The sequence below is a fragment of the Empidonax traillii genome, unplaced genomic scaffold (assembly GCF_003031625.1).
Source record: "Empidonax traillii isolate 1590-97213 ecotype Southwest subspecies unplaced genomic scaffold, ASM303162v1 scaffold172:size1107868, whole genome shotgun sequence".
NCBI classification, from domain to species: Eukaryota; Metazoa; Chordata; class Aves; order Passeriformes; family Tyrannidae; genus Empidonax; species Empidonax traillii.
Window position 1 is genome coordinate 786,721 of NW_020955365.1, and position 24,134 is coordinate 810,854.

The 24,134-nt window shown below is 37.4% G+C and overlaps 1 protein-coding gene across 7 annotated transcripts in view; it reads left to right on the plus strand.

Annotated features, from left to right (window-relative positions):
* Positions 1 to 24,134, plus strand: part of CNOT4 (CCR4-NOT transcription complex subunit 4) — an 81,025-nt gene that overhangs the window by 34,906 nt on the left and 21,985 nt on the right. For 2 of the 7 annotated variants that reach the window (XM_027885785.1, XM_027885789.1), the window contains exons 2-8: positions 3,611 to 3,854; positions 10,615 to 10,812; positions 13,504 to 13,590; positions 14,137 to 14,238; positions 14,990 to 15,115; positions 18,034 to 18,167; positions 22,417 to 22,572. In XM_027885785.1, coding sequence (XP_027741586.1) covers positions 3,681 to 3,854; positions 10,615 to 10,812; positions 13,504 to 13,590; positions 14,137 to 14,238; positions 14,990 to 15,115; positions 18,034 to 18,167; positions 22,417 to 22,572 — 977 coding nt within the window. In that variant the 5' untranslated portion in view covers positions 3,611 to 3,680. The remainder of the gene's footprint in view (positions 1 to 3,610; positions 3,855 to 10,614; positions 10,813 to 13,503; positions 13,591 to 14,136; positions 14,239 to 14,989; positions 15,116 to 18,033; positions 18,168 to 22,416; positions 22,573 to 24,134) is intronic. The other 5 variants (XM_027885787.1, XM_027885790.1, XM_027885788.1 and 2 more) reach the window with 3 other exon arrangements.

Sequence of the window (24,134 nt, forward strand, 5' to 3'; positions counted from 1 at the left end):
TTTGTCTGTGTTGCTTTTATTATCTTAAAGCAAGTAGCAAGGCTGGATTCAGTCCATTGTGTGAGGGGGAGAATGTGTCTGTGTTCCCTGGAGCTAGCTGCCCTCCTGGAGGAGAACTTTAAGGGATGTGTTTACTAAAATGCTTACAAATGAATATACTCCGGTGTCTGCTGTGGAGAGAACAGGAGGAGTGTGTGTCAAGTCTCAAATTGGTATACTTGGGGGAAAAAAGAATGAATAGCAAGCTAGTTTTTTTCCCCTGCCTTTTTTTTTTATGACCCTTTTAAATTTAAATAGGAAAGATGAACTGCTGGAAGTTAAACTTCTTCACCTTGAGTGCAAAAGGGAAGGGAACAAATATCTGCATCCTAAATGGACTGAAATCACTATCTTTATTAGAAGTAAAATTGTGTTTAGATGAGTACCCTCAAAGAATAGGATCACTTTTTCATGATTGCAAAATTTGTAGGATTTCATCAAGAGAAACAGTTAATTGATGAAGCAGATTAGACACAGCTGTCATCCACTAAATAAGTACTTACAAAAGTTAATAAAATATCCTTTTTTTTTTCATGTTGCCTGTTTTTGGAAAAGAGCTAACTTGTTGATCTAGTAAAAGGGATAAAGCTCCCAACTGAGTATTTCTGTCATTTGATTATTACCTGTTAGAAAATCAGTACATCTGAAACACGCTGCTGGACATTGTCCACCTCTGCTCCATCCCTGTGTGAATGTTTTGGCATAGTCTCCTGTAAACAGGATGTGGAACTGTTGGAGCCATGTTTTACTCCAGTTGTTGGAGTTTTGGAAAGTGTATGGACAAATTATAGCTGCTTGTATATCATGTGTACATGTGTGCAACCTTCCTCCTTTTCTTCTCCTGAGATGCCATTAATTTAATCTCTTTGAACTTGATCCAGAAGGCCAGATACTCTGGATTAAACACAGCATGTAATACTGCCTTTTGTTTTTTTGCTATTGCTGCATTATTTTTCCTGTGACATTATTCTGGAATTGTTTGGAATAGCCTTAGAGCTGACTAGTTTCTCTGTGTTTCTTGGTAGTGCACACACTATATGCAGAATGCTTTAATGATGCCTTACGATGCACGTTATTCTGGTTTGGAAAAAAAACAAACAGTGTTCTGATGCAGATTTCAGACACAGACCCTGGTGTGTAAACCCTTCTGAAATAGAGACACACTTCACTGGCGAATCTCTAAATGGGATGCCTGAATGGTCTGTGACCAAGTAAATAAATATTTCCTCTTAGTTTCAAGAAACATGGCACACAGCTTCTCCTTACTCCTTGTTGTAGCATAACGGGCCATTTGCTGACTGAAGCAAGCCATTGACATTATTGCTAACAGCTGCTGAAGTCTTAGTGTTAACTTAAACAGCTCATAAATGTTAATTGTGTTGCAGTTTTGTTAGAGTTTGTCTGCCTGTCCCAGAGGCACTAGCTAGTATAGCATGCTTTTTTCCCCACATCATCTGATGACATTTCCTAGTGGAGATTCCAAATAGTAACTTCCTAAGTTAAGTAACTTCACTGTGGTGGTGGAAGTTTCTTCAAAACGGTGCTTTTAATTACAGTTTCAGTAGTACTAGTATAGCTTTACTTCTGTGTTTTGGTAGGCTCAGAGCTACTGAGCATGTGACGGAATGAGTATGCAGGAGAAGGGAACATGCTGTCTGCTTACTGTTGCTGGCACATCAGTGACAAAGTCAGATCCAAATCTAAACTGAAGAAAACCTGTGGAGTTCATCTATGCTTTGGTTTAAAGTCACTTTCATATTGTAATGGTTTTGCTGCCATACAAGTGTGAAAAGTTTACAGGAAATGTTTACGGGCTGCTGTAAAAATGTGTATTATCTGCATAATAAGCAATTAAATAAAGTTCTGTGGCCTTTTAAGGGTCCCTCCCACTCTTCTGCCAGTGGGGATGTCTACTTAAAAACAAGACAAAGCTCTCAAACAAACTAATCCTTTCCTTCCTTCAGGTCAGATTCTGCTAGTGTCCCCTGTAGAAAACACTGGTAAAGTTCCAGAACCTGATTTTGAGACTGTCAAAGTGATTGTGAATATAGCACGAATGAAAGCATAGATAATGAAGTAAAAGATACTGTATTATTGTGGAGATTTAACTTTTTGATTTTAATCATTGTGAAAGTCAAAAAGAGGACAACATTGTTGCTAGTGCATGTCATATAGAGAAATTATGCTTACAATATCTAAAAGCCATTCTGTCATCCTTATTCTTAAATGGTCATCCAGTGGAACTTTTTCTCTCTCAGGCAGTGGTATTTGTGTACCAGACCTGTACTTTGTGCTTAGATGATATGCTCCTTACCAAACTCGTGGAAGTTGTAGTTAGTCTGAACTTCTGGTATCAGCCTGTGATTACAGGTTAACCTACTGACAATGCGACCATTCCCAAACAAAGCTATATACCCTCTGCTGTGTGTCTGGATGGTGCTTGGGTTGTGTGCGTGTGTGTGGTTCCTCTTCAGGGTTCTCTCCTGGTTGCTTGCAGAGGAATTTCAGTTCCTGAATAGGTGTGCAGGACAGGGACAGGCATTGCAGACTGATGCTAAACGGATCCTATCCTGTAAGGTGGGAGGTTCCAGCTCAAGCTGTAACCTCTTGGGCTTTATAAGGTAGACTTTGTGCAAGGAAGTATGGTTTGGGGTGAGGAGGATCCAAACAGTACTGGTTGGTGATTTTTTCTTTTTTTGGGGGGTGGTTGAAGTATGAAACCAAAGCTATGTAAGGCTGACATCACACCATACTGAAAACTGTGAGCAAGGGTTTGATCTCAAAACATTGTCATCTTGATTCCAATGACAGAATTAAATATCATTCTTCAAGTAGGTGGATGTGAGAATTGTTTTCTGGACTTCTTCCTAAAAGCCTGGAGAAAGATTAGATACTATACAATCTACTAGCTTGTGGTTAGTAATGAAACAGAAAACTCTCTGGGAAAATAGAGGGGGACTCCAGATTGTATATGTGTGGTTAAATCATAATTAAATTACTGATTTTCTGGGGAAAATGTGATTGCAAAAATAATTTAGGATTTAAAAAATCTTTAGAGCTCACTTATTTCTACAAAAGTGATGTAGTTCATTACAGCTAGTATGACCACCCATCTATCAGTTCTAGTCCCATCTTTTCAGTCTTTTTCAGTGGATTTTTCATTTTTGTGTCTTTTTTCCTTTTGTTTGTCTTCCAGTGGTTCATCTAAAAATTCTACTTTTGTCCTTTAATTCTGCCCCGTCTACATGCATGTCTCATGCAGCAGATAGAGACAGCTTGCTGAGATTAGATACTTTCACTTTGTGGTGGTACTTAAATGAAAAAAGAAAGAAGAAAATGCCCAAATCGATTGAATATCTCAGTGGTGACTCCAAGTGCCTTGTTTTGAGTCTGAAAGTAACTTTCCTGTGCTGCATCCTTAAACTGACAGAATAGAAACATACTCAAATGATTGAGTTCAGGAAATGAAGGAAGAAAATGAGGACTTGAAGAACTGAAATATTGAAAGGTACAAGAGAAAAGTTGTCAACAGTATTAATAATACTTTTTTCTTTTTTTTTTCCTCTTGCAGACTTTCAAGTGCTGACCTTCTTGGTCTATTAAGTTATTATAAACTTTTGCTGCTCTGCGAACATATAAAGATGTCTCGCAGCCCTGATGCTAAGGAAGACCCTGTGGAATGCCCTCTTTGCATGGAGCCTCTGGAAATTGATGACATCAATTTCTTCCCTTGCACCTGTGGCTACCAAATTTGTCGTTTCTGTTGGCATCGTATTCGCACTGATGAGAATGGACTTTGTCCTGCTTGCAGAAAGGTAAATTCCTGGAACAGCATCTTGTCTTGCATATATCACAAGGCCTCTTGCATTGTGTTGGTACCAAAGACATTCATTAAGGGAAACATTCATCTAGTCATAGCCTAGATCGAGGGTGAGGTGTTGGATCTTTCAGATTCTGTCTGCTTATGTGCTGAAGCTGTTATGAAGTGGCTAGTCTTGGTTTATTAAATTCAGAACTGCATTAACAGGGGAAACTGTGAATCAGAACCAAGGTATGCTGATACTAAGAGAACTGCCAAAAAAAAAATAATCTTCTGAGTTGGGTTGCTCATGCATTAGCAAAGTCTTTTCAGGAAGAACAGTGAGGATTCCAGGGTTTGCTGAAGGCTAAGGTTTAGCTAAACTGACTGAGCTAGCTGACTGAGGTAAGCTTGTAAAGCACCTGCTTGTTTTGTTTGTGACACTGGAGCTTTTAATCTGTCTTTTAGTGGATACTAAACATGTAAAACTTTTGGAAAAAGATCCAGTGGTATTAAACTTTAAAGCATTTTAAAATGTAGACTAAGTCTATATGTCTAGTATTCTCATCGCATTTCCAAGTGCTTGAAGGTAGTACTTAATTTCTATCCGTGTCTTGATGTCTGGCTGATACTTTGGTTGGCCACAACTGTAGATCTCAGCTTCACTAAGTTGCCTGTTATATCCTTTGAATTATTTTATTCCTCCTTTTAGTGTTTTGCTTAACTTTCTAATTTCCTTATCTTCAGTGTTTAATAAATTCTTTCCTAATATCCTCTTGTCTTTAATGACTTCCCTTGATTGTAACTTTCTTGCCTGGCCTTCGTCTTCTTGTAATTGCAGCTACTTATGTCTCTTTCTCCTGCTGTTCAGTCATGATCCTGTCCTCAGTTTATGCCTTTGTCTTCCTGTCTCATGTTACAGCTTCCTTTTCAGACCCCAAGTAATTTTACTTGGTCTCACTGCCTTTATTCACTGCCACAGTATTCTTTAAGCACTTCCAGTCATATTTTCTTGCTGCTCTTTAAGGCTTTGGCTACACTAGAGTTATCACTGCTAACCTGTGTTTGGATGCTTCTGCAAGCCTGAAGGCTATCCCACACCAACATATGTTTGTTCAAAAGTTCTGCAAATTTGCTGCAGTATCTTAGCTCTGTGTTCTACAAGGAAGACCTACATGTCATTAGCCAAATAATTCTCCACGTGTGATACCTGCTGTAGATGACACATGCTGTAGTAGTCATTTCCGTAGTACAAGTGAATTTCTACTCTTCTGGTACAACATAAGATTTCGGATTTCCTCATTTCTGCAAATTGCTTCATTTACCTGGATTTATTATGCTGATTTATTATGCTATTTTCCACCTGTCTGTTATTGGAAGTCTGTGGAATATATTTGAAAAATCAAAGAAGCAGCATGATTCACTGCCTCTGGATATCTGAATTCTTTGAAACACGGATACTGCCACAGCTGAACTTTTAAATGTGGAATACTCTGGCATACGATTGGATGTGCAGATACTTTGACAAAATGGATACAGTTCACTTAGAATAACTGTTTCATGCGGAAAGCTGGAATGAGTGCTACAATTGGAGTAAAGCATACTGACCATTCCAGGAGTGACAGGAGACCTCTTCTTTCACAATGAACTACCATTGTGTTCTTGATATGTTCTTTATCCACGAACTGCAAGATATTCTTGAACAAGCTTGCAGCTATATCACTGGATTGTAAGAAGTTGACTTGAAGAAGGCAGAGGGAGGCATAGACATTGTGATGCAGATGCCACCAGGATCTTGGAAATAAATAATTTTGAGCTACAGACTTGCAGCCTTAAATAAACCACCTTTTGAAGTGTGCGGGACAAAAGGAACCAGGTATGTGTATTTGTGTTCTGTGTATCTAAGTAGTTCCTGTCTGTGTATAGTAAGGCTTCTGGGGAAAGATCTGAGCAGTTTTTTGTTCATATCTACTGTGGTATGTATTGGTTGTGGCCACTTAAAATGCTGAAGCACAGAACATGGCAAAACAATTTTAACAGGAAAGTTTATAGTAGGTACAATGGTTTTAACAGATATGTCATATTTTTATAATGTGCACACCAGTGCAGGATACCTACTGCAAAATGGACTGTGAATAAACATATATTAAAACAAGGCTGAGTATGTTGTTTACAATTACCTAATAGAAATCTGCTATTTGAGCCAATGTTACTGAGTGCAATGCGACTTCTCCAGTAATTTGAGCAGTAGTCCGTGGAGAGGAGCAATGAACAAGTTCACAGTCCGGGGATTTTTGTTGAAGGGTATTGGGGGAGATTTTGGATAAGTCTGTGATAAAATAGTTTGGCGATATGCTATGGTGGTACCTATGCCGTTAGTCTGATAGATCTTAACCGTGCATTGCATGTAGACCATTATTTTGCTAAGCTGCTTTAATGTACGCCGAACTGAAAAGATGGTAGCTCATGTTTTTTTCTACCAACGAGAAAGTACACCTACATGAACTCTTACAAAGCTTAACATCTGCATGTGCAGAATGTGTTCGTGTGGTTGCAGTCAATTGATTTAGTCCATCTTAAGTTTCCTTGTGTGAATAGTAGTAGTACACAAACATTTGCTTTGTTTTGATTTGAGTGAAAGGTGCTAGTGTGAATTAAACTTGAATGCTGGTTGGAAACTGGTACTTCTTAATGTTAACATATTAAAAGCTTTCTAAACTTTGTCTGAATCCTCTGAAATGGACTGGGAAATTATTTCTACAAAACATATTTACTTAAGAACTGTCCTGTTCTTAGTGTTTTTGATACCTTTCAGAATTATAGGTATAGTCAATTGTAAGGTGCTAAGCAAGTCTTCCTGTTTTTCCCAGTCAATTGATTACTTAACTGTGAGTGAAATGGTCAAATTAGAATGAAAACATGTGTGTTCAAAAGAGATTTCTATAACTGCAAACTGGTTTACATGTCACAGACTTGCTGGTTCTGGCTGTAAAGCCAGAGATTTTTATCCTTAAAGTGATACTTGTTTTCTTTTCTTTGAAATTCAGTAGCCTAGGTACTGTTTGTCATGTGAATCACCATTTCACTTGCTTTATTAGAGCATAGCACTCTCAGACCTTAGAGTCCATTGTTGCACTTTTTAAATCCAGCAATAAAAAAGCTCAACTCTTTCATGTTTAATTGCTTTGCTCTTCTACCAAACAATATAACTTGATACACAGTTGTTCCTGCAGTGTGGCTTTGCCTTTTGCTCCAGTTCCTTGACTTAGCGAGCGTTATTCCTCCTAGCACCTTGTGTTAGAGATGGGGATAAATAGTAAACTGTTACATGTATGACCAAGAAATTAACATGCTTTGTGCATGTCTTTGTCCATGTTTCTCCTACTATTTCTGTGTAAAAGGAACCCTTAGTCTTAATGCATAGTCTCCAAATGCCATTTTTTTCCTGTGGTGCTTTTAATCCCACAACTGAATAGTTTAGTGCAACAATGGATATTTTAAAATATAAATTGCCTTTTTTTTAATTATTATTTTTATTCTTGATACAAGTAGTATGGTGTATACTATGCATAAACCTTATTGACTTCTCTGCATTTCTCATTTCAGGACCTACTTGGTAGCAAAGCAACAAGTGGGAAGTATTGGTACATCCATTGTGTGGAAGGAATGTGACCCATCTAGGAATGGCAAAAGCAAAGTGCTTGATAAATTCCAACTCAGCTTTCAACGCCTGGGAAATAGGGAAAAAAGTCTGAAAGAAAATAAAACTTAAATGACAAGACAAACTTAGGAAGACTGAGGATTCATCAAGGGCCATCTCTGATTAAAGAAATAAGACTTCAGAAGAAACATTCAAACTTTTGCTGAAGTTGTTGTAGGACTACCCACAACTTGCAGTTAGTGTAAACAAAATTCGGTCACTTTTCAGTGACCACTTGCTCAGGTGGCCTCAGAGGTTTTTGCTGAAGAGAATTTGCACAGCTTAAGTGGAGGGTGTCAACTAAACTTAGTCAGTGAATCAGTGATGTTGACATCTCTTAATGTCTTGCATCTGAGAATTCATAAATGCTGATAACACTTGACGTAGCTACTTTGTTTAGATCTCAAATCTTCTACCAGCTCAGGCATCAGTGATAATAGGTTAAATAAGCATTTTGTTCCCAAAAAGATAGAAAACGTGGGCATGTTAGTAGCACTGTAGGGTTAGATACAGAGTAAACAACAGACGGAACGGTACTGTGAGATACACCAGCAGTCAGTCTACCTTGCTTATCTTTCAGTGATGTTCCAGCAGTCTTCACTGCATGCACCTGTTTGTAGTTGAACCATCATCTGAGTTCATGAACTTCAAAACTGTGGGAAGCACTCACTCTGAAGATGAAATAATTTTTTTTCCTGTTTTTAGACTGACTTTGTTCTTCATTGAAAGAAAAATTATTTCTAATGCTGGAATGTTTGTGCTGTGCTTACCTGCCTTCCCCCCTCTTCAAATGTACAATATCTCTTAATTTGTTACCATGTCACACATGATATATCAATAGATGTATCATTTCTTACAACTGTTTCTGATTTATTCTTTGGATTCAAGAGGTGTGCACAGATTCATTTACAGGTCCTGCAAGTCAGGGTATCCAACTATCATATCCCTCAGAAACATTAAAAATGTCAGAGTGAGAAACATATGAAACGTTTAATATATAATACAACCTAACTGTACCTAATGAGAACTTTTGATGATTCTGTTGGTCAAACAAGTGCTATTAGCCATGTGGCAAAACAACAACTGTTGGTTCTTAGTGATTGAAATCCTTATTCAGACAGCCTTGTACTTTCTGCTGAGATGGAGACACTTCTCTTCCCTGATTCTGAGGCTGCTGCTTAGCTGTGTTCCTGCTGTGAATTCTTGTACTTTCCTGTACAAATACAAACTACTAGTTTCACTGTGGACATATGTTCTGTTCAGGGTTATGATTGAGCTACCCAGGATGTTTCCTGACTCATGCTCAGGACCTCCAGTAGAAAATAACTGTACAGAGAAGGAGAATACTATCTGACTTGCTTCTCCCTTGAGAATATGCTCTGAATGGGGATATACTTGGCAAGAAAGAAGCTGATGAACTGTAGCACTATTTGCAATAGTTTTCTTGGTGTCAAATTGGTCATTGGTGTTCGTCAAGTACATTATGAAATCTCTGTAACGTATTCAGTGTTACTTTGGAATAGCACATCTTTTTGAGAAATGGTATGACTTTGACCATTCTTCAGGGATAGCCTGACTGCTTGTTGTATTTGCATGTTAAGGACACCTTTGGCTACAACTAAAGTATCTTAGAAGTTTAAATTCCTTTGTGATACTAAAAGCATATTCCAGAGGACTTGATGTTCAACTGTGAGATGCCATCTGCTGAAGTTGACTGCAGCATATTTTCAGTAGATTGTCACAAATACGGCATAATGATGCTGAACTTTAAGCTGAAAACTGGACTGTGGTTGGTTTGAGGATGTACTCAGAAGACTATCAGGGCTGAGCACTTGGTGACTGAGTAACATCATGCAACTATGAGGAATATATGCTTTTAACCTAAACCTTATTTTCATCTGCTGCAGTAGATTTTTCTTAGGTTATTTAGTATGACAACTATTTGTCATACTTTATTGGATTTGCACACTGAAACCTTTGGTTATGGTAGTGCAAGCAAAGATCTTAGTTCAACATACTGGTGAGCTTGACCTTAACTTCCTTAAGTCTTCATCTTAATGCACATCTCATCTACTCTCCTCATTTTTTACTTCGTGTCAATGTTTAGAAACACTTCTTTTTGTTTGAGATACATTTTTATGTTTTTGCTTTTGTGCTTAGCATTGCTTTTTATATACAGTGTGAAACCTAACTTTTCAGTCTGGAAAAACTGGAACAAGTAAGGAGTGTGGGACTGATTCGAGGACTAATGAGGATCAGAAGACAGTGCACTGTAGTCTGCAAGACCAGTCTAAAATAGTTCTTTTATAGCAGTGCTCTGTGAGTGTAGAGCAATCTTTGTGGGTAACTCTGAGGACTCTTGTACTTCTGCTAGATACTTTTGAGGTTAAAATCTACAGTGTTATGTTTGTGTTTGAGGAGTTATCTGTAGATGATAATCTTGAGGTTAAAAATGCACCTTTGTCCAGAGGAGAGAGACCAAATTTTAAACTGGTACACAGGCACGGCAAGAATACTGTTGAGTCAGTATGCAGTAACTGTATTGACATCTGTCTCTTCACTAGAAGTTAACCATGTAAAGGTTGAGCAATGTTATGGTGTTGAAGTTGTCTTGAACTTGTGGGCCACTGAAAATACATTTGTATTTTATTTTCTTATCTAGTAGTGTTTAGTACACTTCAGCATTCAAATCTGTATCAGACAACTAAATATAAAGTGAACACTCAGTGCATGCTTGCACCCAGCTCAGTATGCTCTATTACTGAAATTTTAACAGGATGTGTTGACTGTCACATTGCAGCTGCTTGTAACGTTACCAAATTGACTAGGCAGCTGGGTTAGAAAGTGGCTATTGCCCAAATCAATATTATGTCTATAAATAGGAGAATTACATGAAAATATGCAAAATGTTCACCTTTCCCAAAGGACTGAATATGCCTCTATAATGTGAGTGGCTGTAAAAATTAGATCAGTATAACAGAATAAAGAAATGTTTTCATTCAAACATCAGGATTAATGATTTTTAAGTGTGTTGTTTCTTATATGGGTTGAGTTTAATGCTATTTGTTATGTTTAGCCTTACCCAGAAGACCCAGCAGTGTACAAACCACTCTCCCAGGAAGAGCTGCAGAGGATAAAAAACGAAAAGAAACAGAAACAAAATGAGAGGAAACAGAAGATATCAGAGAACCGCAAACATTTGGCCAGTGTACGGGTTGTACAGAAGAACCTTGTCTTCGTGGTAGGGCTATCTCAGCGCCTAGCAGATCCAGAGGTAAATGGTTCACCCTTGCAAATCTTGCTCTTAACTTACTGCCATGAAACGTTAGAATACCCTTGTCTTTCTCCCTGCAGGGTATAAAATGAAGCAGCATTGAAAAGGCTCCCTCTTCTAAAGGAAGCTTACTCTGCTCCCTCCTCCAAAACAACTTCTACAAGTGTTTCTCTGTATTTTAGGGAGTACAGATGCTCTGTGGTTTTTTTTATTACTATTTTTTTAGGGAAGTTGTTCTCTGTGTAATTATGAGAGCTTGGTTTTAAGCTAAAAATATGCTTAAGGATTTTTTAGGTACTCATTTTCCTAGGTTGGTTCTGTTGACACTATACAACTGTAGCATGCATCACAATTTCTGGAATGGGAGGTTGGTTGTGTTCCAAAGAACCGATATGGAGTGTGGCACAATCCTGTAGGGAGAGAAAAGGCAATACTTGAAATATAACGTGGAAGGAACATAAGGGTGATGTCCTTAAGAAATTGAGAGGAAAAAAATCAGTAAGGGGAAGACTCAGGAAAGAGTTGGCTTGCTACTCTGCATCATCCAAAATTTGAGAACTGGTTGTGTTTAAAATGTTTTATTTACTTCCAACATCAGTCAGCTGCAGGTGGCCAATGGAATAAGTGCTAATGAGTAAAAGTATCTTGAATTAGAATATGGAGTAAATGTACTACAGGATAAGATGGATATCTTCAAAATTACTGTGCCAGGCTAAATTCACATTATTGAACTAAAATGTCTAGAGGAAACTCAAACAGAAGTGGCTGTTTATGAGTACTCAGCGAATGGTCTGTATTTTGGTAGACGGATCAAGAACAAAAGTAAAAAGCTGCTTTTAGTGAAGGGGGAGAAGGGATAAGAAGGGAAGAGAAAAAGTAAACAAGGAACTGGTGTATAACACTTCAGTATATACTAAAATATAGCAGCAAGTATTTGCAAGCAGCTGTCAGCAGTGGCTTGGTGCTATTTATTATTGAAAAATGCATTTGATTTCTTTGACCAGATAGAGGATTTGTAAAAGAAATAATAGTAAATACATTTAACTTTTTTAAAACCTCAGATAATTCCGTACTGAATACTTGAAGTAACTAGAAGTGGGTTTACTGGGGGGAGTGTGGAATATGCTGTACTAGGTCTGTTGGTAGGAATATTCTCAATAACGTAGCAGAAGATAATGTGTATTTACTGAATATTTCATATAACACCAAAATAACTTGATTTTCAAGAAACCTAGCCAGAGAGAAATGAGCTAAAAAAGTATTCGGTATATTCAGGTTTTCTTTTTAAGCAGGCAAAAAAAATCCTTTCTAAGTGAAGATTGTTTGAAAGGGGAGATTGCCTACTATTTGCCATTTCTGGAAATGAATCTGTGAATCCTTCTCTGTCAACTGGGTTTTAGAAAAATTGCAAAGGCTGTGCTGTCATGTTATCAGGAGTATAATCTGCAATATGCTTGAGTAAAGCAGTAGTTTCTTTGGGATTGTCAGTCTTCTCTGGAATGATGCCTGGAGAATGGGTATGGGATGTTTCAAGAGGGTGTAGACCAAGTGAAGACCAGTCAGAAGAGACCAGGGAATTACTGTCTATGTAACGTGTCCTGTAGTTCTACAGGGTGCTCCAATTGTGATGCTGTTAGTTCTTGAAGACATTACATGTCCTGTAGTTCTACAGGGTGTTCCAATTGTGATGCTCCCTTGAGAAGGGAGAGGAGGTAGTTAGGTAAAGATGTTCTTGGATCAGTACAGTTTAACTGCACTATTCAGTGTTAATATCAAAATGGAGCTGAGGAAACAAATTTTGATTTATAACCTCCCAGGTTATTGTGTAGAGCTAGAAATACCCTTAGCTTATCTAACGTCAGTCTCAGTAGTCAATACTTTTGTACCTTCTTCCGTCACAGGAATGGAAAAAGAAAGACTTTCGGTATAAATGTATTAGATACATTGCCAGTTTTTGTTGGCACAGGTGACCATCATTCAGCAGAGCAGTTTAAATATGATGATATTCCTGCTTTGCACAGGATCCCTAAATGGTGTTGTTATTACTAACTGATTCAGGGAAGGGCAAGACAGGAGTATTTCTATTTCCTTTAGGGATGTGATAGTCACCCATTCATTTTGGCATGGTGTTGATTCTGAAATGTTTTTTCTTGCCCCTGAGAATTTTCCTGTATTGTCTTCTTGCACTTAGTCTGATCTTTAGACAGTTTGAGACTATCTTGAGCTAGTTGGTTTACTCTTTTTCTCTTTGGAGTGGGGCAAGTAAGTCAGGATTCAGCATGTTGTACCTAGTAATTAATGTAGCTGAATGGAAGTTTAACATGATTAATTATTTTGAAACTGGAATAAATGTGATTTATTTTTTCCCCTTAAATTTTAAAATAGATAAATACAGGAATGTTTCATGCTGTATGGGATGTATTTTGCCAGGATAGGGATAGGGTAATCGGAATACTAAAAGAATTTTTAAAAATTCAACATAAAATGTAGAATATCCATCACTAAAGTTCTGCAGTGGCAGCATACTCTGTATTGCAAGTAATCATGTTTTATGTGGGGAAAAAAATATTCAATCTACATGCTCTTCTCCTCTTTGTAGGAGAGATCTGTTGTTTTGCAGAGTTTCATGGAAGACTGGGTACACCTCTGTTTGAATTATAAGTATACCACTTTAAATTTCTTTTCTTGTAGGTGTTGAAACGACCAGAATATTTTGGGAAGTTTGGTAAAATACACAAAGTTGTCATTAATAACAGCACATCATATGCAGGCTCACAGGTAAGTCAGAGACCCTTGTGATTTTTTTTTTTTTTTTTTAATTCCTTTAGGAAATACATGGTGTGCAAAGTGAATCCAGGGCCCCCTATTTCTGATTAAGCAGTAGGTTACAGACTGTTTAAAAAAACCTGAAACCAAAAAACATTGAAAGAATCAAATTACTTTTAAGTTACTGAGGCATTGTCCAACAAGACTCTCAAAGTTGGATGCAAGGTGCAATGTAGAACGATTGAAAACTAGGAGACGGTGAGAACCTTTTGAAGAAGCAGCAGTATGGCATTTACTCACTAATCTGCATTTTGGGGATAAAATGCCTTGAAGTATTTTTAGAACTTTGAAGCAACATTTCAATGCATTTCTCCTTTTCTCCATTCTTTATGCCTTACATATGAGCTTTTATGAATTCTACCTTTTTTGCCAGTTTCATATTAAAAGCATTGAGCCCTGAATATACCAGTCTATGAAATGAACAGCTAAAAAGGCAATTTAATGATCACATCTGTCTGGGGAAAGAAAAATAATGAATAGTGCATGTTTTCTTTCTAGGGTCCAAGTGCCAGTGCATATGTAACCTACATCCGGTCAGAAGATGCCCTCAGAGCCATACAGTGTGTCAATAACGTGGTGGTAGACGGCAGAACACTTAAGGTGGAAATATTTTTACATTCTTACGTGTATGTTCTCGGACACTAATGTCAGTGCACAATACAAAATTTTGTTTGCAAGGATACGTTTGTCTTGCTGAATAAGTGTATTGGGGTTTGACCTCTTTTCCTAGCAGTAATCCCAACATGGAAGTTCACTGAGCTTCCAGCAGGCAATGTTTTGGTGGGTTAGCAGATAACTTCTTAAAACAAAAATTTGAGACAGAGACGCACCACCTCTCCATTCTCACAGTGGCTTTTTTGGTTGTATAGTGTAATAGCACAATGTGAAAACCTGACTGCTTTTACAAAGTGTTTCTGTAGTCCATATACCACACCTCTCAAAAGCTCCCTGGGAAATCGAAGTTTTGTCCTGTTGGTGTCTGTGTAAACAGGTATTCAGGCAGACTTGGCCAAATTGGTGGCTATAGAAAATCCAGGTAATATTAATTTCCTGAACCTGCTACTTATTTGTCTCCTTATGATTATGAATGGAAATATTTACTGAGGCTCTTATTTTGGCATTTTGTTTAGATTGGATGAAAATAAAAATGCATACTAATTATCTAACCCTCAAGTACATAGATTTCTTACAAATGGACTTCTTATTCCATCTGTGTCAAAAAATGCATTATAATGTAATTCCAAATCTTGGGGTGACTTTTTTTTTTTGAAAATACAGCTTTTTTTAAACTTACATTGTAAAAGACATTCTTAACCTCCAGTATTTAAGTAATGATTTTTTCTTCCTTTAGGCATCATTAGGTACAACAAAATATTGCAGTTATTTTCTAAAAAATATGCAGTGTCCAAAACCAGACTGCATGTATCTACATGAACTAGGTGATGAAGCAGCCAGTTTCACAAAAGAAGAAATGCAGGTAAGTCTAATGAATGGGAAACACACGAAATATGGCCTGTATGTCTTACTGTCAGTGATTTAGTCTAATATGTGTAGTGTAGCCTTTTGGTGAATGTTATGGCAGAAATTAATTTTGAAATCCAAAAGGTGATTAACCAGTTGGGTATTGGAAGAGAGCAGTTCAATATTTTCGTTGCACTTTGCTTGATCTGAAAAGTGCGGTGAGTATTTGTGAGGCAAAAAGGTGGAGATAAAAGTCATAGCCAAGAATTCAAGTAACCTTGAGTTAGCTACTTGTCCTTTTTTCATACCAGTGCAAGGTAACATGTTATTTTAGATCTCTGCAAAAGAAGTTAGTGCACGTCTGGGTTTTGCTGTAGTGCTTGTGTGTGTGAACAGTTATCATGGACTGACTGTTGTACTGTGATGGACCACACTGAATTCGGATATCCTTTTTAGTCTGTGAAGTGTATAGAAACCATATGTAAATGAAACATTGAAGGTAACTATAATAAAATCTAAGTAACGATTTTGGGATTGTTCTTATTATCGCAACATCAGAATGCTCATTGTCTTGGGTAGGGAATGAAGTAAATGGGTAGATTTACTGTCTCAAATGCAGAGCACTCTGAGGCCTTTTGTGTCTGCCTGTATCTTTCTTCATGAGGTATGGTAAAGCTTTTAAACTCAATCTCAAGCATGCCAGCCTTGCGTCCGTGCTGTAATTTTTGCACATGGTCTGTCCATGAAGCAGGGAGTTCCCACCCCTAGTGCCAGCGTAAATGTTGTTCTAGTAGAATTTATTTGATGTGTTAGGCTAAGCCAGAGAATAAGGAAGAATGTTCATATCTGTTAAACGCTTATTTATAAGGACTTCATCTACATTTTCTTAAATTAAAAAAATACCTTGCCAGTTCACTCAATAGTCTCTATAGTATATATTGCAATAGAAGGTAAAATTCAAGGACAAGTTGCAAACTAGGCCACCTTCCCTGTTTGTTTCCCTGTATTTCTCCCACCGCCTAGATCTGTTATATTATACACATTTGAGGGTATTTTCCTGTTTAGGCTTTTTAGTTTTTTATGGAGCTGTCAGACATGAATTTGTTTAATCCATTTTGAACATGATACTGTCAACCCTATAGACTTTTGTGGCAGCAAGCCCCAGAAGTTCAACAGCTGTTTTGTAAAGTGCTTTCTTTTGCCTGTGTTAAACTGCTGTCCAGTTAGTTTTGTCAAGTTTCCCTTAATATTAGCCTTGAAGTACTTACTGAAAGCAAAAACCCTTATTCACCTGATTCATTGCCTTTGTGATGTGGCAAAACTTGATCTAATCTCTCTCAGCGTTCTCTCCAAATCAGTCTTGGGGTTTGTAAACTTTTGTCAGTTTACAAACTTTTGACAGTTCCTCCATTTCTGAAATAATTTTGGTTGCCCTTCTCTTTATCTTCTGTGACCTCCTTGAGATGCAGAGCTCAGATGCATAATGTAGGGGAAGCAAAAGTTATTAGTCCTCAGTGTTTTATGTGTAGTGTGGTATGTGCTCTTTTCCGTGGTGTTTTTGTTTTGTTTTGTTTGGTTGGTTTTTTTTTTTTTTGGCTTTGATTTTTTTTGTGTGTGTGTGGTTTTGTTGTTGTTGTTTTTTGTTTGTTTGTTTGTTTTTAATTTTAAATGCCCTTTTTAATGATGCCCAGCACATTTTTTGTGGCTAGCGCATAATCAACAATTTCAGAGATGTGTTCACAGTAACCTCAGTATCTCTTCTCTGAGCTGTAACAGCAAGCTCACAGATCAGTAGAGGGCTGGTATAGTTTAGACTGCCTCTACCTTCATGTGTTACCTGACACATTTATAAAGGGAATTAAATAATGCAAAAAATGTTGAATTTTAGATATACAAGTAGTGTGAGAACTTCTAAATCAACATTGAAGATGTGATAGATAATAACTTGCATGTTTCAGACTTAAGATTCAGAGGACCTGGCCATAAATCTTGGCAGTTGTTTCCTTTGCTAAAGGACATCTTTTAGTATCTGGAAACTGTAGATAAAAGCTATTGACAACTTCAAATTCACTGTCCTATTTTGCACTGATTGAACTCATAACAATACTTAATTTGCAAGTAATAATTCTTAACCTAAGTGTCATAACAACGTACAAAAAACATGAATGCTCGTCCTGAATTTGTTTCAGATGTCACCTTAAATGTGGGAATAGATCTTGCTGGGTTTGTTTTATAGATTTAGCCCCAGAATGTTATCTGCAAGCTAGACTGAAAAACACTCTCTTCCATGCCAAATTCTAATATTCTGGAGTTGATTGGACCTCCTCAGTTTCTGAAAGCAAAAAATTGTTCTCAATAAATTGAAAGAATATTTCAATTTTTCATTTAATAAGTAGAATGATTTGTCAGTTATTGCTTAGAATATACTGTTTGTCACAGTTAACACTCAGACCACCTCAGCTGTTTTATTAAGCTAATAAAAAAAGTTTAATTCCTTTTTGGAAGAACTTTTGGTTTAAGAGAAACTCTTCATTCCTTCCCATCCTCTGAAAAGCTTAGTATGGTTGATATATCAAATGCAGACTGCCTTAGAGCTGTTCATGATTTGTAAGGTATATTGTCAAGCTCCTAATTAGAACTGAGTATCAAGTTCTAATAAGGTTGAGACTATTTTTCTTCTTTAGAAGTTTCCAAAATTATTAATTGGTAGGTACATCCAAGTGATTTCTAGGCAAGCTTGAGATTTGTTGAGATCAGATCTGTGCTGAGAATGAGCAGCACTGTTTTGGGTTTGACAGGAGTGACCTGTTGAGTTATGAAAGCTAAATTATTAAGCTTTGGGATGTATATATGTATATTATATATAAAAATATTATAACTATAAAAATATATATTAAACCAGTATTTATTCATAGTGAGTTTCTCTTCTCTTAGGCGGGTAAGCACCAGGAATATGAACAGAAACTACTGCAAGAATTATACAAACTAAACCCCAACTTTCTCCAATTATCTACGGGTACAGTTGACAAGAACAAGAACAAAGTGACAGCACTGCAGAGGTATGATGCGTAAGTACTGATGACGGACTGCCTGGCTATGCTTGCTTTCTGGTTATTTCAAAGAAAACTTTCTTATTCCTACTGCATCCCCTAAATTACCTGCTCTTTTTAGTACTTATTATGTGATAAACTCTGATACAGATTTTCTCTGTGGAGGGACATATTGTGATTTAGAAATGGTATTCTCCAGTTTAGTGTTCCCACTGAAACTACTCCTAACCCATACGCCACTCTCACTTCCCCCTGTCCTCCTGCCCCTTCCCCTTTGGCAGGCTGGAGAGGAGAATTGGAGGCACAAAAGGTGAAGATCACAGGTTGAGATAAGAACAATTTACTGGAAACAACAATGAAATAAGACAACTAACAGTACAGCAACAATACTGATGAGAGGGTACAATCATAGAATCAACTGGTTTGGAAGAAACTACCAAGATCATCAAGTCCAACCCCTGACCCAACACCGCCATGGTTACTAGACCATGCCACTAAGTGCCACATTCAGTCTCATCTCAAAAACCTCCAGGGACTGTAAATCCACCACCTCCCTGGGCAGCCCATTCCAATGTCTGACCACTCTCTCTGTAAAAAATTTCTTCCTAATATCCAACCTAAACCTCCCCTGGCAGAGCTTAAGACTGTCTTGTCTTAAGATGAGAAAGGGACAAGTGATTGCTCACCCTGCAGAAAACCCCAGCAGTACCTGACAACTCCTTGCCGTGCAATGTGACCCAGAAGGGACTCCATCCCTATCTCTGGAAAACGAGGTGGTATAGAATAACCTCTAAGTCCTGGCCATGCCCCCTCCTGGCTACTGCAAACATTAACTCTGTCCTGGCTGGAACCAGGACACGTGCACCACTTTGTTCTAATACAAAGTGAGTGTGAGGCTTCCTTAGGGAAGATGTGTTTCTGCTGTGTGCATTTGGATCAGTAGTTCAGAACAAGATAATCTTATTCTGAAAAAAGACCTTGTGTGTTATATTTGCAGCAGTGCGTAATGTTTGCTAAAGACCAGGTCTGTTTTCTTCATATGGTGGTGTTATGAATGCAGTATGTACTCTTATAACTGGGACACCTTGTAGTCTTGATTTTTGTTTTTTACATCATGATTTATAGTGGAGTCCATATATTTTTTCACTATGTTGTAATTGCAGATATCACTTATTATGGCTTGGTAATATAATGTTCCATTGAAGTAGTTTCTTCAGTAAGTTATGAAAAGATTTCTTTTCATGTAAGGATATAGTCACACAAAGATAAATGAAAGTCTAAGGTCACTAGACCTTAATTATTCATTCAAATGTCATATTTAAGACAAAGAAATATAAACTGTTGACAGTTTCTTCCACTGCTTATACTGTTTTCATGGAGATGAAAATCCAAGGAGGTGGGCAGAGTGGAATGTGAAAGTCAGATTGCGCCTCATCTGCACCTTGGCCTTGTAATCAGAGTTGGTGTTGTGTAGCAGTTTATCCACTACTGATTTTTTTTCAGACAATAGTTTGCCAGTGCACAGCAGCCTAAGCAAGAAAATGAGTACTGGATCTAAAATGTTATTGGTGGAGCTTGAATAAGTTCTGAGAACTGGTATGCTAGATGGTGTACTGGGATTATTTTCTTTAACTTTTGGAGGAAGTGTCATATGCTCTTCCACTGCAAGTGGTCGGGGCTTCCAGTTAAGGACAGTGCCACTCTATATTTCTTGGGCACTGGTTCAGTTTTGACTTGGAAGGTAAAATGCAGCAAATAAAGCAAATACACCAGTTCTTTCACTTGGGTATTGATTATTTTATGCTTAAAGTCTGTAGTAATTTTAATTTGAAATCTCATTAGATCCCAGCAAAACAGATTATACCATCAAGGGAAGAATGCTCTATCTGGAGCTGCATCAAACTTTTAAGGCTTTGGAGAGCAATTAGGAGTTGGAGCTTGGCCAGTCTGTGGTGCTAACATTTAGCACTTATGAAAAAAATGGCATGTTACTCTAAAGGCAACAAGTGGTCTGGAGTTAATTTTTCTTGTCACTGAGAAGCATCATCACAACACGGACTCTGTTCTTTAATAATGGCTAGGCACCATGTTTAGGGTTGCAAAGTAAATTTCTTGCAGCTGTGATTTTGACTTGTTCCTTCAAGTCCCACCTCTTTGGTACAAAAGGTAGCTTTTGAGCTGATTCTCTTTCACAGCTTTCTACCCAATTGGGTTCTTGGTTTTGTTTGATTCGTTGATATGATGTTAATATTTCTGGCAGTTTGTCAGGGCCTCTGACAAATCTGTGGTTGTTCTTGTGTTTCTGGGGTACAGGATTTGATTCACTCTGGAATTGAACATGAGTTGAGTTCTAAGTAGTAGATGTTGAATTTTAAATATCCAGTAGTAGAAAACAACTTGTTAAACTGTGGTTTTTCTGCAGTTGTCTTCTATTTCGAAAGGTCCTGTTTGCAGACCTTTTCTTTTAGCTTAAGACAACTGTTGAAATCACCCAGTGCCACTTTGTCTACACTTCCCTTGGTACGTCACGTTACAGTCATAGTGACTGTTCTCTTTCAATTGCAGGTATATTCTACATTTAAAACAGATCAAGCTTTTTTTATTTTCCTGATGGCATTTTCTTAAAGAACTGAATTTAATGCTTTCCTATGCCACAAGTGGAAGCATGGATTAAGCACCTGCTGGTCTTTTAGAGAACAGCCCTTCAGAGGCATGTAGCTTTGAACTTAACTGAAACAAAGAAACCCATGTGCACAAAACCCCATCCCAAAACATAAACCAGTTTGTTGCTTTGCCTTTCTTCGTGGATGCAAAACTGACTTCTAACTCACATTTTAAAATTAGTTTTAGTATAGAGGTAGTTATATGCATTTATGCACTGCAGTGGACATAAATTTGGATATTTAAAGTAAATCTATTAATGGATTGAAACTCTTGATATATCTAGATTACAGCTCACCTTTGTATGGGTGAGAATATTAAATGATTGACATTGTGCTGCTGCTGTCTTCATTCCTTGATGTTCTATATCTGATCAACTTGCTATCTCTTAGTCCAAATGTATACAAAACCAAGATGGGATCTGTACTCAGCTCAAGGCTCTTGTCTGTGTTCATATTTTATAGGTATATAAGAAAAGATGGACACAGAACAGCAAATCTTACATACAGAGATTTGAGGGTAGCTACTACTAATTTTATCTGAATAGGAGTAGGAAACACTTATGTTACTATAAGCAGCTACAGGAATTTCCAGATTCTGATAGTGAAATTACTAAATTGACCCAAAGATGTAGAGTAAATGTTGAACTATGTAATAAGAACATACTAATGAAGGGCAGCATTAAGAGGGGCATATATGTTATAAATTTTTTTTGTGAAAGCTTCTTCCTTAGACTGCACTTGGACACTAAAACCAGCTCCTAATTAAGCAAATGAAAAGCTCAAGTTAATATAAAAGCTCAAGAACACAAAAGCAGATGTTTTATAATAAAATTGCAGGGTTAGCAGATAACACTGAATGCATTCAGTTACAGATTATATTCCATCTTGCTTCAATTTGTATGGAATGTAACAATTTTCAGCAAAACTTGGGCTTTAAGTCCTCTCTTGAACTTCTTTCAGTTCTAAAGTGCAGTCTGAAATGAACTTTATTTTTACTTTATAAAAAGAAAGTAATTATGGCTTTAAACTGGAAATGAAGGGAGCAGTAACTCGATTGAACAGTGTGGTGATCTGACTGGTCTCATGGTCTGTTAGCAAAGCTGTGGAGTCTTGTGTAGATGTAAAACATAAACTTCATCTGTTGTGGCCAGGCTTGATATGGCCTGGAATATAAAACGTATTAAAAATAAAAAAAATTTAGCTCATGACTTACAGAACTTAAAAATACTTACGGGCTAAAGCAAGTAATTCCAAATGAGGTATGCAGAGGTCTGGACACTTGAACTGTTGATGGCTTTTTTAATTTTTATTTTAATATTTTTCCTCTCCCCTAAATGGACAAGTTTGGACTTCAGCATTGACAGAACAACTGTCTATTCAGCAAAGAAAACAGAATTCCCTCTGGTTTTCTCTACCCTACCTATCCCACTAATTATTTTTTTTAAACTTAAAATCTGAGAAATAATATCCAGATGAATCTGTTCTTATGGATTGTCTGGCGCAAGAATTTATTTCCCCAGTGTTTACAATTTTTAAAACACTTTCTTCATAACTTGAACTCTTTTTTTTTTTTATTTTTTTATTTTACTCTTGCCTTTTTCCAGACCCAACAGTAATAACAAAGATGCCTGGCCATCATTACAGAGTTCAAGTAAATCAGCCAACGGTTTAACAATGGAACACAGGAAAACGCCTCCTATATTAGAAAATGGCACAGACCCAGAACACATGACTCCAGATGGTGCAGACTCAGATTTCGGGTAATTGTGCTGCCTTTTATACTTCAGATAGCTTGCTTTCTCTCTCACTGATTGGTGTGGAGGGAATGATTTTCCAGTCTCTCTCTGGTTGGAGACTGGATTCAAATCCTGATCAGGTCACAAAAAGCTGTGCTTAGCATAGCCCATGTCAAAAAGATTGATTGGCAGATTGTGCAGGAGAACCCTGAAATGAAGTTAGTAAGTGATGTTGCAGGTAAAGGGCTGAGGGGAACGGAATAACCAGGGGTTCAACAGCTTGTACAGCTGCATGGTCCCAGTCAGAGCTGATCCCTTCATTTTTTTCTATACAGAAGCTTCCACAAAAGTAACACACTATTTGCTGTGCATAGGAGGCTTGTCACTTGAAAAAACTTCAGTAGAGGGAAGTTAAATGTTAGGGCTGAGTATCTGTCATTTCCTTACGGTGATGTGTTCCAGAAACACAACTGCAGAGGTAAGGGTTCCCCAATTACCGCTCTGTTACAGAACAACAGGGCAGCAAATTCAACTGAGGCTTCTTTGCGTAGAGGAAGTAATTCATCTACTTGCAGTAACCAACATTTTTTTCTTCTTTGGTGCCCTCCTTAAATAGAACTAGTGTCCTTTTCCGTCTTAAACATCACTTGCGGTTCCAATCTTAGTCTGTAGTGCTGTTTTGTTTTTGTGGACCCTTTAGATAATACAGGTTAGGCTCATGAAGAGGTTGAATGTAAAAGCAACAAGGTAAACCCTAATATTTCAAGGGGTGGTGTTGCTGATTAGGTAGCCAATCTTCATTTTAAATCAACATTAAACTAATGCATTAACATTGAGAGTCTTTTTGAAAGTGGTACCTTCTCGTTAGGCTTAATGGTAGTCCTGTTGAGGAGTGATCAGACTGGTTGCGTGCATCTCAGTGATGTACAGCTTCCTTTTTTTCCTGAAAATAATGTATTAACTGTAAATAAAAATATTGTAGGAGGTTTCCTGAGGGCTGGAAGCCTGTCTTGCCACTAAAGGCTCCTTAGGCAGGTTCAAGTATTATAAACACTTCCACCATTTAGATTGTCATTAAAAGTGTCTTAGGACATAGATTCGAAACTGCAGCATTGAGACTGTTAGGTGTAGGAAAAGAATTTGACTGGAACATCAGCTCTGCAATCAGAATTTATTGTATAATGAAGAATCTACGGCAAACGTTTTTGCTTTATTCAGAAATTACCAACCAAAAGCAGTTTGTTTCAAATAGAAGAACTTTCTTCATGCTGTTGGATCACTGATTAGAAAGTATTTGTAAATCTTCACTGGAGTAATGCTTGTTAGCAAGTATATTCTTCTGATTTTTCTTTTATAGACATAAATACTCCAGGTTCATTTATCTGTTAGAGGTAGACTCAGTCTTTTTCACAAAAAAAAATTGTGGATAGATTACTCTTACACAGTTTCTTTAGAATTTAGAAGTAGTTGTGCTGGCTTTCAACTAGTCATTTTGGGATGAGGAGAACAAATATGAGGGGAAGCAATCTTATGAATTGTTGGCCTTACAATATGACTGTATGCAGTAGCTAAACTTTGCAGCAGCA